Below are 17,350 nucleotides of genomic sequence, written 5' to 3' on the forward strand. Positions count from 1 at the left end.
AAATTTTAATTTACAACTAGTAATAATTTACTATTGTTATATAAATTATGTATAGATGGATCGATAAACGAATGGTACTAAAAAAATAAACGCTTATTAAATTTCATCTTAATTAATTATTTAGTTAAATATTCTTACAACATGTATTATTTATTTAAAGTCATCAAAAATATAGCCATTTTAATTAAAATAAGGCTATCAATTGTCAAACCTATAATTAAATTTGTTTTTACAATAAAACAAAATTAAAATTACATATTTCTATAAATGAATGTTTGTTTTTCTTACAATCGAATGACTGCTATTCAATTGTATAATCTAATTTTAGCTATTAAAAAAATTTTTATTTTTTTTGGAACGATTTTTATAGTTTGTGACAAAAAATTCAATAATTTTTTTTATATCTTCCTTAATTAATTAATTATTAAATAGCTAGAAAAATAAAATTCCTGATAAATTTTTGTTAAGATTATCCTAAAATTATACAAAATAATTTATATAACTTGTAAAAAGTATGTCATTTAATAAATAGATAATTTATTTTTAATAATATTTTAATATTTTTTACCTTCCTACTGTCATCTACAGGAAGTATTTATTAGCTATTTGTCAATCAGCTTTAATTTATTTAACTTTTTTTACATTAAAGTACTTTGTTATTTCAAATTTTTTATTTAAATAATGTTCTGACTCTAAAAGAAATTCGTAGCAAACCTAGCATGAAAGGAATCCCCATTCACTTTTATCTTAGCAAATATGATTTTTTTTATTAGAAATTATATTTTATTTTTCACCTTTAATATCTGCTGCTTATTTTTCAAGACTTGATTCATCTTAATTTTCATATGAATAATCATCATCTTCTTCTTCTTCAATATCATTATCTATATCATCTTCATCTGAAAACATGGATCCTGAGAGTTCAGTTTATCCATTTAGCAAAATGGGTGAGCATTCTTCTTCCTCAAAATATTTAAAAGTAGATTCATCGTAAAACTTTTCATTGACATCTACTTCTTTCATTAGTATTCCTTGAGTAAATTCATGGTGATAGTTTTAAGGATTATTCTTTAGATTTTTCTTTTAGTTGGATGATAGACTTTTTTCTTGTTTCTCCAATGACTAATTCTCCGATTATTTTAGATTGTTACCTTAGTTAAGATCAGCTAGCTTCTATTCCAGTCTTAAATTTATATCAGAGAAATTTTAAGGCAGGTCTTATAATCTGCAAAAATGTATTATATTTTACTGAATAAAATTTTCTTCATTTTATTGAACCAAAATTATACTTATCCCAAATCTTCCATACCTATTTTATACATGATAATTTTTAAAAAAAGTATTTTTCATATCATTTTATGCTTTTTTCAACAATAAATTCATTTTTATTTAATCCAAAAATATAAAATTTTCTTTATGTGCATTTAAAAATTAAAAAATCAGGCCTCTAATTATCTTTCTAATAAAAAAATATTGAAAATGTGGCTGTTTCTAAAATGCTATAAAAAATATTATTTTTTATTATTCATTGTTCTTCTTGACCAGTTTTTTTGAAATAAGAATATAATTTTTTACCTTCCAGTTCTCCCTATCCTATGATAGTATGTTTCAACAGAAGAGGGTATGTCATAATTTATAACTAAATCAATAGTAGTGATGTCAATACCTCTTGAAAGTAAGTCAGTAGAAATTATAATTTAAGTTTTATTTCTACGAATTTAGTTCATAACTTTGATTCTATCTGCCTAAGTTTAATCTCCATGAATAAAGATAACAGAATAATTTTAAGCTTTAAGTTCACTAAAAATATTTTCTCCTTTGATTTTATCATTGTAAAATATTATTGCTTGATTAAACTTAATCTACTTTAAAACACTTGTGAGAATATTTATTTTTTGTTTTGTTACTGAAACATTTCCTTCCTATTTTACATCAACTCTATATTAAATGATATTTTCTAGATTCAAATCTCTATTATCATTCTGTTAATTTTCAGTGCTCTGTGAATCACTTTAATTTTATAATTAAATTGCGTCTACAAATACACTTGTTTCCATCAATTTCTCAATTTTTTATTTGAGATCATCAGGGTAAGTTGCCGAATAAGCTAAGTATTAAACAGGTAACTTTAAGTTTTTTTTCCTCCTTTGAAGAACTTCAAAAGCAGTTTCTTTTTCATCTTAAATTAGAGTTTATTCTTATTATGACTTTAATTCTTCTATATTACTGTTGATATCTAATTAACTACTAATAGATATATTATTTAGAGTCTACTTATTTAAAGCATCAAATATATAAGTTATGTGTTTGTAAAAGTCTTTTTATCCCATTAGTTTATCTGCCTCATCTAGCACAAGGGTGTTTATTGAAGAAAGTACCAATGAATTTTCTTTTATTAGAGCTACAATTCTTCCTATTGTTCCAATTATTATTTTTACATGCTGTATTTTGAGATTTCTCCTATCATCTTGCAGTGGTAGTCCTCCAATAAAGATTCCGCAATTAACATAAGGTAATAAATTAGGATTTATAGTATTTAGAGCCTTTAATAGTTGCTGAATAAATTCGAATACCTGAATTGCTAACTCTCTTGTAGGTAATATAATTAAGACTAATGGATTTGAATCTTAAAATATTGTTTGCCTCCTATTTATCAATTTTTCGAGTATAATACTGCTAAAAGCTAAAGTTTTTCCTGTTCCTGCTTTAGCCTATGCAATAATGTTCTTTTCTGTCAAACCTTCAGGTATTGAAAGTATTTAAATTGGAGTTGGCTCGGTAAAGTGTAGCTTCTCTAATGCACGTAAATAGTCTCCTGAAGATAATTTAAGTTAGTGAAAAGATTTTATTTATTTATGAGAGATTTCTGTGTTGAAGTTGTCTTGTTAATTCATTATACTTATTTGCAAATCTACTAATAGAAAAATAGAAAGACTATAATATAAAGATAAATATTTACTTTTATCTTATTTATCAATAGAATTTTTGATGCAAATCTATTGATTAAAGTTAAAGAGATTCTTTTTTGATATATGATTGGATGATCTTTGAATAACTATAAACTGATATATGTTTGAAATAATATAATTTATTTTATTTCAATAAAAAAGTTTAACTGGTAAAAATAATTTTAAAGAGAAACTAATCTTGTAATTTAGAATCTTTTAAAAAGTAGTTTTTTTACTTATTAAAGTCAATATTGAAATTTTTTTAATAGCTAAACAGTTTTTAAAGTTTTAAATCATACAAATTATTTTAATATTAATTTAGCAGAACAAATTTTTGTTATTAATAATTAAATAAAAATGGTTTTAAAAAAATAAAATACAATATCACCTTTATTCAATAAATTTAAATCACTATTAAAATCCTAATATTAACATAAATATTTAAATAATATTAAGAGTTAATAAATGAATATTCAGAAATTAAATTTAAAAAAATAAAATTAATTTGATGTTTTTTAACATTAAAGGCTATTAAAATTTTAATTGTAATTAATTCAAAAATTAATTTCCTTAAAATCTACTATTTTTGTATCAAATTGTATAATAATTTCTTATAAGTTTATTTGATTTATTTTATTTTATTAAATAAAAAGTACTATCTATGAAAAAAAATTTGCTTTTGTTATTTGTAATTATTTAATGAAAATTTAAATTAAATTTTGTCACTTATAATATTTATAATTTTAAAATACTAAAGAACAAAAACAATGATATATTTATAAGATATTGAATAAAAAATGATAAGGTATAATCAGAATTTTAGAATTAATGTTATTATTTATTTGTAAAGTATTAAGCTAATATGAATTTGGAAAATTTACTCACAAAAAACTTTATTCTGTTTAAAAATAAGTTTTAAAATAAGCAAAAATGTTGCAATATAGGTAAACCATACAATAAAAAATGAAAATAAGAGATGAAAATATTTTTAAAACTGTCAAAATGTTATTTTAAATTTTTTAAATATTTAATTTAAGTTTTTTACTTTAACCTTAATCATAAAATAAATGACTTACATTTTCCTGTTTATCCATAAAATTAATGGTTCAGTATTTTAATGTAATATTGATAAATTTAAAATTGCAAATAATGAAGATATTCAGCCGTTTTTTTACTCATAAGTTTAATTTAATTTTTAGGATAAAATGCATGCATCTACAAATTATATGTTAAAAATATTAATAAAAATCATTAAATATTTAATGATTCATGATATTATTACATAACGTATGCTTTAATTTACACATTTTTGAGTAAATAATGAGTTCATTTTGGAAATTAATAAATAATAGATTAAGCCTAATACTTATTAGTAGTTTAAATGAATTTATTTTTGGCTGTATTTAATATTTAAATCATTAAATGATTTGGATTAAATCTTATATAAATAATAAAAAGGACAAATTGTTATATTAAAGAAGATGTAGTAGTTGGAATTAAAAAGAAAATTATCTAAATAAGTAATAGACAATTTAAAATAAAAGAATTAGCTTTTTAGACAAGTAGTAGTAGAAGGCTATGACCCTCTTCTTATACCTGGCGATATTAGCAAGGCAGAAATGCATAGAGTAATTTTGTATTTATATATTACAAAATGAGTCTTAAAACTTAATATTTACTTAAAGGGAGCATCTAAAATAGGTAGAGAAGCTTAAGTTAACGAAATTGGAATAGTAGAAAATTTATAGATATGCTAATGCTGTGGTTAGTTTGTTTAAAAAGAGCATTTGAGTATTAAGCATGATATATTATAGCTATCTTTTTTAGGATCTGGTTATCCTATGTACTTTGAATTTCTAAAGTTTTGTATTATTTTATAAACTATTCTATTCTTTTTAAATGGGTTGTATGGATTACTTACTAATGGAGCTTTTGGTACAGCATGTTTATCTTAAGAAGAAATAAATAATCTCTCTCATGATATTGTAATTTACTTTAAAATAATTATATTTATCAATTTTTTTTTTTGTTAAGTTGCAAACAAATAAATAAATACAATCAAACCCTTCAAAGTTATTTAAAAACTTAGAATTATAGTTAACTTCTATAAACTTTCGAAACTATTTATATTCAATTACTCAAATAAAATCAGGCTGGTATCCTTCTTATTTTATTAGAAAATAAACCAGTAGCAATCATAAAAAAATGAATATGAAATGAAAGAAATCAAAAAATTATTTTAAAACAGATTTTATTATTAATATTTAAGAACAAATTTTCACAAGCCTTTTTTATAAACAGTAAAACGATTAATGTTACTGGAATTGGATTACCGTTGTCAGCTTAGGAAATAAGTCAGAGTAGAAAGTTCTACTTTAAATATAATCTTATTTAAATTTGATAAGTATCTTTATTATCATTTTGCTATTTTAGAAATTTAGACTTAAGTAGCGCAATATTGATATTGATTGCGATGAAAATGATGTTTAAGCTAATGACTACACTATATTGTGCTCAAACATTCCAAAAAAAATAGAATATAATGGAGACCCTGAAAAATTTGATTATCCAGAAATTTTGAAGGAATATTTCTAAACTCATCTATTACCTGGTAAAGAAATTGAGATATTTTAAGTAGGACTTTGCTTTGATTGTGATGAAATCATCTCATATAAGTTAAAGCTTGATAGTTTAAATATAGAGAAATAAATACTTATCTTGTAAGGAAAGGATGTCTCTGATTTGAATAATAAAATTCTTGATTTATAATAAAAGAAAAAAGCTATGGAATCTATGTATTGTGAGAGATTATCTCAAGAATTTATTGAAAAAAATTTTACTGGCTATGCTTATATAATTTTTCAAAGAGAATAAGGTATATTGTAGTCTTATTTAATAATTTAAATTTATTTTATAAAATTAAAAATTAATTAATTTATTATTGAATTATAAGAAACCTTGTTAAATTAAATTTTCTATTTAATATATAATTAGACAAAGAAGAGGTTATTCAGCATTACCATTAAAACTCTTATATAGATTAAATCATACTGTAGTAAAAAAACAATACTTTTAAGTATTATGGATAAGAAATAAGCATTTAGTAGGCTCCAGATCCAAATAATATTCACTGGAAAAGTTTAAAATATTCTAGAGTTTAAAAGTTAACCCGAAGAGTTTTATCTTTCGTATTAACAGCAATATTGTTAGGTACATCTCTTTCAATAATTATGGGATTAAACTTTGCATAGAATCATGTTGATGATGATAACAAACATTAAGAATACTCAGTAGGAGTTTCTTTGATTTCAATAGCTATATCAATTTGTATTTCAATATTGAACCCAATATTAAGGAAAATAATAGTCTATTTGGCAAAGTAACAATTTTTTTTAATGCAAATCTTAATTAAGTTTATTTATTAATTTTTATAAAAGAAATTAAGGACTTTCAACAAGAACCTAAGTATTTATATCTATTGCTATCAGGACAGCATTAGCTTAATTTTTAATGTCAAGTATTCTATTAATATTAACACAGGTATTAATAGTTAAAAGTGGGAATATTTATGGAAAGATATTTAGTAGAGGTAAATATTCAATATTAAATTAAGAAAACATGAGTAAATACAATCAAAAACAAATAATGTTTGATTAATTAATTAGGTGGTCTCGCTTTAAACATAAATACAGTATTTTTGACATAAATGGTGATTTCGAATGGTATGAAGTTAATTCATATAGACTATTTAAAAAATTATCTAGCAATTAAGTTAATTAAAAAGTATTCTCATAAACTAAATCTTATTTCTTAGTAGTAATTGAATAGGTATTTATTTATTTTATATATATTTTTTTAATTTTTATGATATTTTTATTGATTAAATAGTTATTTATTAATTTAAAAGCCTTTTTGAATATCCAGAATTTGAAATAGAGATAGAATATGCAAGAAACTTAGAAACAGTTTATTCTGTTTTATTTTATGCGCCTGTTTTTCCTTTGGTTTTAATTTGGGGGATCATGACAATTTTTTTAAGATATTGGATTGATAAAGTAAGAAAATTCATTTTAATAAATATACAAAAAAATTTGTTTTTATCTATTTAATTGTAAAATTAAAATAGTATAATTTGATGCATAAATCCACTGTCAAGTTTTATCCAAGTTTATAATTGTGTTTATAAATTACTGAGTCTTTAGAGTATTGCTTACCTTTATATAGTTTGTCTAATATGATGGCCTTTATTTATATAAGTGGTGGCTCTGTTGACTAAATATCAGTTTTTGGTTTTATCATAGGTTTGGTGCATGCATTTCTACCTATGCAAACTTTAAATGAAAGACTATTCAAAACAAGAGAAAGAGTTCCTAACGAATGCACTTATGAAGAAGTTCGTGACTATTTTAATATTGTAAAGATTTTTACCTAAAAATAAATGTTAATAAGACTTTATCATTATTAATAAAGGATTATGACAGAGAAAACCCAGTAAAAAAAGATATATCTATTGAATATCATATATTTCGAGTAAAATCGTAGGTTTCAAATCTTTAGAATACTGTAATTCATTAACTGTTTATTTATTTATTGATTTAATTTTTACTTAAATTTAAGCTTTGATTTTATTTTTGAAAGCAATTAAATTAATTTTTTAATTATAAATTTTTATTAAAATGAATAATAGAAAAAAGATTTTTTCAAAAACACTTACTAAACTACCAAATTTGATAAAAAATCAGACGATTCTCCTAGAACTCCTGCTTTAAATTAAGAAAATCAAGATAGCGAAAGCTTAATGTTTAAAAAGAAACTTTAAGAAAAAAACAAAATTATAATTCCTGGTATAAGAGATTACATAAAAGCAACTTCTCGTGAAAATAGTTTTGCAGCAATGAAAAAAAACTAATAAATTATTTTAGATTTGAAATAAAGTGGAGAACTTTAAAATAGTTGTAAGATAAATTTAGATGATTAATCTAGTAAAAAAAGCCCAGTTCATAAATAAAATTTAACAAATTAAGAAACTGATAATCTTTAAAGTAGTCCTTTAAAGATTAAGCAAGATGCTTAAACAGATTTAATAATGAATAGCTAGCCTCTGAGTGTTTAAAATAATAACTAAATTTAAATAAATTTAGAAATTAATTGTGCATAAGAAGTTGATACTATAAAAAATGATAAAGAGCTCTATAATACATATGAAAATTCTACAAGCACAGCTACATAATTATATAAGTAAAACCACAATTCTACAAATTGTAAAAAGGTGAAAAATCATATGAATTTTTAAAAAAGTAAAAAATAATATAAATATATGAATCAAGTAACTTTAGGATAGTTAAATAATGATGATTTTGGATTTAGCTCTCCTTCATAAGATTAGTCACCTCCTTAAATTTATAATTAGTCCGAAACTGACTATCTCAACGTTATTGAATTAAATAAAGGTTAATTAATTAATAAAATTAATATTTAATTAAATTTTTTAATTTTTGTTTCTTTGTACTTTTTAAATCTCCTCCTTATTATATTTTCTATCCAGTTAAAAAGATTAAAAATTTTTTTTTTCGTTTTTATTCAAATAGATGATACTCCTTTAAATAGAAATGGTGAAGAGAGCTAAGCAAAATTGAATAAAAATGGATCTGAATTTTCTAAAGAATAAAAAGATGAATTATTTACAGAAAAGTTAATTTAAAATTCAATTAATGGAGTTATAAATTTAAATGAAGATGAAGAAATAAGTACAAACGGTGTTAATAGCATAAAATGAGCTAAATGAAATAAAAAGCTTTGATCGATTTTAGAAATTGCTATTTATTATTAAACAAAATAAGAGTTTAGTTATTTATGGAAAAGAAAATAATAAAATTGAATTTATATGTTTTATTTGATTTTCTTTACTGTTCTAATTTATTTATTTATTTATTTATTTTTTTGCCTTTTCATTAAATAATTAAGAATATGGCAATTATTTATTTATTTATGTTTATGGTTTAAATAGAGCTTTATTAAAGAAAAAAAAACAAACAAACAAACAAACTACTTCTACCTTTTGAAAATGTTATTGGTTGAATTGTGATTAAAAAGTTACTTAAATTTATTTAATTTTTTTAATTCAATTATTATCATCAAACAAAAATTTTAATTCTACTTAAGAAATATCACTAAAAAGATTAGGTAAATGAGAGAGGATACTAAATACAGTTAGGAAGAAAAAAAAGATCAAGAGAGTTGTGCAACTAAAAATGATTAGCCTGAAATAATTAAGACTTATACATCGGTTGAATAAGTCATTTTAAGCAAAATTCGAGCTTAAGTGAAGGAATAGAAGGCTACACCTGGCACAAAAAATAAAGTAAATCTGTAATTAGCTCTACTGCACCAAGTAAATTATTTTGATTAACCTTCACATTTACTATTTTTTTGTTTATCAAAATAAATTATAACTTAGTAAGCTACAGGTGTTGGGAAAGACAAGTTGCCTGAAGAATTAGCACCTGGTGAATAGATTACTTTTTGCGGATGCTGCGCAAGATAAATTTAAAAAACTAATCTTCCTTTAAATGTAGATACTATAGAATTAGCTTTTCTAGGATCAGCTTATGTAGCATACTTAGAATACATAAAATTTGCAGCTAGACTTATTTTGACTTTCTTTTTGACTTCAGGCTTCTTTAATTTACTAACAAATTCAGCATTCGGAGTTGATTGCCAAAGCCCTGCTTAGCTAAGTAAATCTAATTAGGTAAAAAATTAAAATTTTTAAAAAATTATACAATCTACTTTTTTATAAAATATTAAAAGCAAATTATTTTTTATTATAAAAAAATGTAAATTATTTTTAAAAATAAAATAATAATTTGTGGATTATAAAAAATGAAAAAAAATCATAAAAAAGCATTAAAATGGTTAATTAACCTAAATTTTTTCTTTTATTTATTAGTAAAATATGGAGTGTGTAAAAAATTGGGTTACAGAATTCAGCCTTGGAAATAAAAGATCAGAAAAAGCATTGATGACTTCCTAGTCTTTCTTTAATCTGTTTAGTATTATAATATGCATCATTCAATTTCAAAAGTTTAGATATTAAATCCGATTAACTGAAGAGGAATGCGATGAAAGGGAAATAAACGCTGCAGACTATTCCATTTTAGTCTCTGACATTCCTGATGAATTTACATATGAAGGAGATATAGAAAACTTAAATTATGAATAGCTATTAAAAGAGTATTTTAGTAAAAATTTAGCTGTATAATAGAAATAAAATAAAAAGGCTAATCAAAGAGACAATAATTCAAATAAGGATTCGAACTCGAATAACTCAAATATAGCAGATGTTTTAAAGGAATAGCCAAAAGAAACAGAGATAGTATCTGTAGGACTATGTTTTGATTTGAAGAAATTTAAAGAAATAGAAAACAATTTAAATTAATTAAACCAAAAATTATCTAGATGTAAAGATGAAAAGTAGAAAGCTAAACTACATCATATCATAGCAGAAGTAGCAAAATAAAGAGATAATTTTTCAAAGGACTATACAACTGTAGGAGAAAACAGATACAAAATAAACAATTTTACTGGCTATGCTTATGTAATATTGCAATATGAAGATGGTACTTATTTTATTTATTTCAGCTATCTATTACTTATTTCTAAAATATTTACATCAAAATAAAAATTTTTCCATAAAAAACTATAATAATCAGCTTTAAAGTGCAAAATCTTTAATAATAATAATAATTTCTGATTCTCACTTAATTAATTTTCATAAAAATATTTGACAATAAGATACAAACAAAACCCGAGCTTTTTCAATATTGAATTTTTAAACAATTTAATTTTCTCAAAATTTTGTTTTGTGACTCCTAACTTATTTATAAAAACTATTTTATAAAAGATTAAGAAAGAATAACTGAATTCTACGAGGATGTGGAGTATTTTGCTTCTCTAATAACTGGAAAAAAATCATAAAAATTATAGTTTTAAGATAAATTTCTTACGATTGAACCTGCTCCAGATCCAAATAATATTTTCTGGTTAAATTTAAGACACACACAAGGAGAACTATTAGTTAGAAGAAGTGCTCTCTTTTTTATAACACTTTTGCTTCTTGGGGGTTGTTTAGGCCTTCTTTTCTCATTTTAATTGATCCAAATGAAAGTAGGTGCTGAAGCAAATAAAGATAGTGTAATAGTAACTATATTATCTTTTTCAATCTCTGTATCTATCATCATATTGAACTTAAGTGTATAAATTGGAATTCAGTTTATTGCAGAGTAAAATAATATTATTTAAATCTTTTTAATTATTTTTTTTTTAAACTCTAAAATTTATTATAATATATTAAGAATAAATTTTCATATCAAAAAATTAATTAAAAATATTAAATAAATAAATAATCAAAATTATTTTCTAAATAACAGGAAAGAGGCAAGACCTACCAAAATAGGATATTATGATTCAATAGTAATAAAGCAGGCGTTTGGCCACTTTTTAAATACTAGTGTGCTCCTATTTATCATTTAGGTGTTTATTTATTAAGATGGTGATGGCTATGGAAAATTGTTTAAAGCAGGTAGAAATTTGAATTAATTTTTAATAAATTTAACTTATTTTTTTTCAATAATATTTTTTTAATAATTAATCAAGGAGGATTAGCATATAATATGAATAGCATTTTCATGACTAATATGATTGTTTAAAACTTAGTATAAGGAATCAACATACCATTTTATGTTTCTAAAAGTATTAGAAAAGGTTTTATGAAAGTCGGAAATACCGAACATTTATAAAAGTTAGTAGGTAATCAGGAATAACTTAACTAGTAATATTTTATTTATTTTAGATAAGAAATTTTTTTTAAATTCTTATTTTTAATTAATAAATTTAGGTATTTTGAAAATCCAATATTCAATTTATATAATAACTATTCAATAGTTATATCTTCAGTTTTTTCTTCTTTATTCTATGCTCCAGTGATACCATTCGCTTTGGTTTGGACTTTCTTTTAGCTAGTTTTGAAATATTGGGTTGATAAAGTAATTGTTAATTCTTTTATAATTAACATTTTTAAAATAGCTTCATTAATCTTAATTTATTTACATTAAAAATAGCATTGTATAATAAAATAATCTACTTTAAATGTTGGTCCCAACATTAATTTATGTAAAGAGATGATTGAAAATTTAGAATATGCATTACCCTTGTATTGCCTATCAAATTTAATTTTCTTTGTTTACATTTCCAAGTCTAACGAATATGATTCACTATCGATATTTGGTATTTTTATTGGAGTAATCCATGCAATACTACCAATGGAATTACTTAATGAGAGAATTTATCCAATTGAATCCTCTTGTAGTAATACTAAAAGTTATGAAGAAATGCGTTTAACATTTATCACAGTAAAATTATTTATTAACTTTTTTATTTTAAAATTTCAATAGAGAGCAAAAAAAATATTTTGTTAAGCAGATTAATTTTTTAATTACAAACGTTTTTTAACTTATTAAATTATTCATTACATTTTTTTTCATTTTACAATAAAACAATATTTAAACTAAAGGATTATGACAGAGAGAATCCAATTAAAAAATTAGCTGCAATTAAGAAACACTACAAAGATTTAAAGCAAAAAGCAAAAAGAGAAAAAAAACTAGTAAATTCATACATTTTATAGTTTTTTAATTATTTACTAATCAATAATGATAAATTAACAAAAGGATGTTAATTGTTCTGAATTTCAAGATTCGATTGATTTCTCTCAAACTTCTTCATCTCCAATTATTAAAAATATATAAGCTCTTAAGAAAGAGCATGTTGCCAGGCCATCTATTTTTGGAGCCAGATATAATCAAGGCGAAATTTAAGTTAGTCAAGCTGAAAAAAATTACTTATAAAATTTAGACTAAGATGAAAATCAAAAAAGTTTATTGGAAGGAAAAGATGAATTTTAATCATAAAATGGCTTGTATTTATTTTTAAATAATTTTAATTTTTCTTGATTTGCTAACTTTTTTTTATATTTTTAGTGGTCAGGATTAGGATCAAATCTAGTGCTAACAAAATTAAAATAATTTGTTTTCTAATTATTGCAAAAATATGAATATAGCTTAAGATGAAGAAAATCCAAATTAGCTGAGGAATGGAGCTACTTTAGAAAATGATACTTAATAAAATTATGAAAAGTAAATAAAAAAACAAACTTCACTCTTGTCAGCTGAGGGACAGTAATAATATTAGTATATCTAAGAGGAATTAAGAAATAAAAATAACAGTGGCTCATCATCCAGATAACTAAGCCGATAAAGTACCACTCAAGTTGTGAATGAATAGAAAAAATTAAAATAGGATGATTATTTACAAGAATCTTAAAATATAGATCTTTAAAAGATTTAGATCGACTTTGAAAATCTAAACTAGAAACTTAGGTCAAAATAAAACACAGAAAGCACTAACACAGAGCATTTAACAAATGGATATAATGAAATAAACAAACTTGATGAGAATTTTAAATTAGATGAATCTCCTTAAAATTAAAATAATTCGAAATACTTAGAGATGATTTCTTCATCAAAAACAAGTGATTTATTGCAGCATTTTATTTAAAACTCATAAAAAATTAGTTAATTAAATGAAATTTACAACACAAGTGACAATCTAAGCAAAAATTTTGATGAAGTTAAAACTTAGTAGCAAGAATCTGAAATGAAATCAAGTAGTAAAAAAGGACTAAAATCTCGTGAAAAAGCTTTAAGCTAATAAAAGAAAAATAGCAAAATGCAAGACTAATACATTAAAAGAAAAAGGGATGAAGAAAATAAACAATCATTACACTTATCTGAACTTTTCTTTGCAGAGGATATTTAATTTAATAGATCAGTAACACCGTTTTCACCTTCTGATATCAACTTCAATAATTCAAGTAAGTCCTATAAACTAAAATAAGAGTTATTTGCTTCAAATAAGCAGTAATAGCAGATCGAGACATTCAATTTTAATAGTGATACTGAGGTAAATGGAGAATCTATTATCTATAATTAAAGCATCTAGAATATGAACTAGTAGACAGCCCGAAAAAGCTAATATCAACATAGTTGATGTTAACACATATGGATTGATTGATTAATTCATTTTAGAAAGATATATATTTTTTAAGTTTTCTTATAAAATTAAAATAATATTTATCAATACGATTTGATATTAAATTATATATAAATATATTTATTTATTTACTTACTCATTTATTTATTTAATTATATTATTTTTAATGAATCATGTTTGTTTTATTTAAAATGCTCTGTTTGTATTCAACCAAAGACTTAAATATCATTACTATAAATTTTCTATCTATTATTGATTAAAATTTAGTTTTTTTTAAGTTTAATATATTCTATTTTTGTTTAAATCAATTTTCTTCATTGGTTTCCTATATTTTTGGTAGTGCAAGCTATATGTTTTTATTTTCAACAGGTTTTTCTAAACGAGCTATTATATCATCTCCATCTATTGATTAACTATTACCATCATAATAATATGGGTTATCTGGAATACCTTGCTTTGCTTTTTTAAGCTATTAATTTTTTTCTCTTGTACGAACACGCTTTTCCATCCTATTTAAAACTACTTATTCAAGCACACATTTGTTTCTTCTTAAATTATTTTCATCAAACCCATACTTTTCTTTAAAATGCTATTTATCTTCAATTAATTAATCCGCAAAATCTAGTGTACTTTAAGCAAACGGAGCATTTTTTTCATATTAAGGCACAACTGCAACGTCTGATCCAGTAAATTTCTTATTATCTTAAATGAAATTGCAAATTATATTAGAAAGCTTTTCTATATTCTTATTTGTTTTCACTATATGGAATTTTGTTTTATGACGACGAGTTTTCTTTTTAGGAGGTTGCTTAGAAATCTAATTGATTTCAGAAATATATTATTTAGTATGTAAATCGCTGTGCAAATCTTGCATAAATAGCTTTCTTCTTGCTATATCTTAAGCATAGTTATCTCTTTCTAAATTTATGAATGGAGTAGTTGGAGGAATATTTGTTTTTTTATTCTCTTGAGCCTAAGGAAGTTATGTTTAAGATTGAGTTTATGGTCCATTAGTAATCAGACCATGATTAACTCTAGATAATACTTTTTAAGATCCAACTTTACGTATTTCTGAGACAGTCCTTTAGGACTATTATTAAGAAGGATGAAATGCAGTCCCTGATGCAGATCGAATCATTCCATTAGTTTAATTTACTTACTATTAAGTTGTTTAATTTTAATTGTTTGTAATAGGATTTTATTAAAAATATCCATTTTATTAATTGATTTAAGGAAGATAATAGGAGCCAGTAGGTTAGCAATTAGGTAAAGAAAAAATAATTTCTGCCTTTTTAGCTACCAAAGGAATTGTTTTTTTTGAATCTTATTTTTTCATTCACTAATTTAAAATAGCTTTTTGCTGTTTTTATTTTTAGATTTTAAAACGCTGTTATTATAGTTAAGATTAAGTAAATAATAATAATATCTCAAATGTGTTTTTTAGGTGTAGTTATATTTTAATAATATCAAACAAAAATTATATTATCACAAAGCAAAGCAAAACTAAGCAAACAAACAAAAACATAATTACATCTTTTTTATTTATATTTTAAATAATTAATAGAATTTTTTTGTTTAATTTTAAAAGTAAAAAAATAAAATTATCTTGTAAAGCATGGATAAAATGGTTTTTTTTATATAGATATTATTATTAATAAACAAGTTTTAAAATTAAATGCACATACTAATATTAAATAATTTTATCTTGACTTTTTATTATTTTAAATAATATAAAACCTAGTTGCATTTTTTGATAGATTATGATTAATAATGATCTCTTGCTTACAATCAATCAATCATTAATTTAGTATTTCATTTTAATTTAAATCTTTATTATTTAAAAATGATTTTTTATTTTATTTCAATAGTGACTGATTTATTTTTTGTAATGTGTGTTTTATAAATATTCTGAATTAAAAGGAAAATTTCCAGTAATATTTAAAGCGTGAATAAGATGTTAACAATGACTAATAGAATTAAAATTATTTTTCCAACTAAAATGTAATCCTCAAGTCCCTATTTATCTATTTAAGCATTATATTAAATTTTTTTTAATTATAATATAATCAATATGTGGAGATACCAAACAGAGCTAAAGATCATATCGCCTAAGAATTTAATGTATCTACTCATAATATTAGTATATGGTTTTTAAAAAAAAATTGATATAGATGAAAGAAACATCAACGTTCCATTTAATGCACAGACTAAAATAGGATAATTATATAAAAATAAAATTATAGCCAAGTAAAAATATTTCTTTATCATTTGAATTATGAAATAGCTTCTTTATAGCAATGAATTCTTATTTTGGATTCTTTCAAAAAATAATTTAGAGTATTCGCTACTTTTTTTAGAATTATTAATGACATTTTTAAGATTAAAGTGAAATAATTTTAACTAAAAAATAATTTAAAAAATTGCAATATAGAATACAATTCTATAAAAATAATTGTTTTACTCAATTTAAAAGAATTAAATAAATACTGAAATCATTATTATTAAAAGGTTTACTTCATTATCACAATTAATCCTCTAAATTAAGAATATCTTTATTTTAGTCATTTAGCTTTACTTTTTTTAATCTCTTGAAAATAATAACCATACTTATGCTATCCCTAAAAGTATTAAAAAAGCTGATTATTTTAAAATTACAATTGGGATATTCACAATCAAGCTTAGCACAAACCCAAATTTGTAGAAGTTTCCATAGCTAGGTTACTGTGAATCTTATACATCAAGCAAATTATTAAAAAAGTAAAATTGTTATTTATAAATTGTTGACTGGTAGTCTGGTACAAAAGGAAATATAAACATTCCTATAATCTAATAAAATTTATATAGATCTGGTGGAACAACTGTATTAAGTAATAAAAAACCAGCTATTGGCTGCAACGTGTTAAGCAGATAGAACACAATCTGAATCTGATTAATAAATTGGAATAAACTACTATTATCATCTTTAAAGCTATTTATCTAGTTATTTAAATAGTCAATTGACTAATTTTCTAAATTTTTTGATTACAATATTAAAGGGCCAATCTAAAATCCTAACATTTAATTAATGTAGGAATATTTCAAAATACTTTTTTGATCACTGCTTAAAAAGTATTAATTATCCTTAATGTAAATATATGCCTATTAGGCATAAAAATCTTTATTTACATTTAAACTTACTTTCAATATATTTTTGCTTATTTTTGGAGAAGAAAGACTATAATATTATTTATCTATATTTGGAATATATAGCTGAAGTATATTGTTTAGAGGAGATGTAGAAAAATCAATATCTT

General features: G+C 22.4%; 5 protein-coding genes across 5 annotated transcripts; 3 read left to right on the forward strand and 2 right to left on the reverse strand. All coding sequences in view use genetic code 6, as the record gives it.

Moving 5' to 3' along the window:
- Nucleotides 1-609: 609 nt before the first annotated feature.
- Nucleotides 610-2,894, reverse strand: TTHERM_00371290 (DEAD/DEAH-box helicase; the record flags this gene model as incomplete). Its single annotated transcript, XM_001009559.2, has 2 exons — nt 610-1,309; nt 1,576-2,894. 2 exons carry the CDS (start codon nt 2,892-2,894, stop codon nt 610-612), a joined length of 2,019 nt encoding a protein of 672 aa, XP_001009559.2.
- A 1,535-nt stretch (nt 2,895-4,429) lies between these two features.
- TTHERM_00371280 (phage head-tail family protein, putative) lies at nt 4,430-8,724 on the forward strand (the record flags this gene model as incomplete). The annotated part of the gene is made up of 11 exons (XM_001009558.2): nt 4,430-4,576; nt 4,634-4,933; nt 5,250-5,823; nt 5,943-6,327; nt 6,386-6,537; nt 6,614-6,776; nt 6,856-7,003; nt 7,075-7,362; nt 7,419-7,511; nt 7,636-8,398; nt 8,537-8,724. 11 exons carry the CDS (start codon nt 4,430-4,432, stop codon nt 8,722-8,724), a joined length of 3,201 nt encoding a protein of 1,066 aa, XP_001009558.2.
- Nucleotides 8,725-9,135: 411 nt separating this feature from the next.
- TTHERM_00371270 (kinase domain protein, putative) lies at nt 9,136-14,054 on the forward strand (the record flags this gene model as incomplete). The annotated part of the gene is made up of 11 exons (XM_001009557.2): nt 9,136-9,309; nt 9,406-9,699; nt 9,898-10,567; nt 10,852-11,230; nt 11,378-11,529; nt 11,604-11,778; nt 11,845-11,992; nt 12,068-12,358; nt 12,520-12,612; nt 12,677-12,924; nt 12,986-14,054. The coding sequence occupies 11 exons, from the start codon at nt 9,136-9,138 to the stop codon at nt 14,052-14,054; spliced, it is 3,693 nt and encodes a 1,230-aa protein (XP_001009557.2).
- A 307-nt stretch (nt 14,055-14,361) lies between these two features.
- Nucleotides 14,362-15,393, reverse strand: TTHERM_00371260 (hypothetical protein; the record flags this gene model as incomplete). Its single annotated transcript, XM_001009556.3, has 1 exon — nt 14,362-15,393. The coding sequence occupies one exon, from the start codon at nt 15,391-15,393 to the stop codon at nt 14,362-14,364; it is 1,032 nt and encodes a 343-aa protein (XP_001009556.1).
- Nucleotides 15,394-16,128: 735 nt separating this feature from the next.
- On the forward strand, nt 16,129-16,980 carry TTHERM_00371250 (transmembrane protein, putative; the record flags this gene model as incomplete). Its single annotated transcript, XM_001009555.2, has 3 exons — nt 16,129-16,304; nt 16,566-16,814; nt 16,902-16,980. The coding sequence occupies 3 exons, from the start codon at nt 16,129-16,131 to the stop codon at nt 16,978-16,980; spliced, it is 504 nt and encodes a 167-aa protein (XP_001009555.2).
- Between the last annotated feature and the right edge of the window lie 370 nt (nt 16,981-17,350).

The sequence above is a fragment of the Tetrahymena thermophila genome (genome assembly GCF_000189635.1).
Source record: "Tetrahymena thermophila SB210 genomic scaffold scf_8254777, whole genome shotgun sequence".
Classification (NCBI taxonomy): domain Eukaryota; phylum Ciliophora; class Oligohymenophorea; order Hymenostomatida; family Tetrahymenidae; genus Tetrahymena; species Tetrahymena thermophila.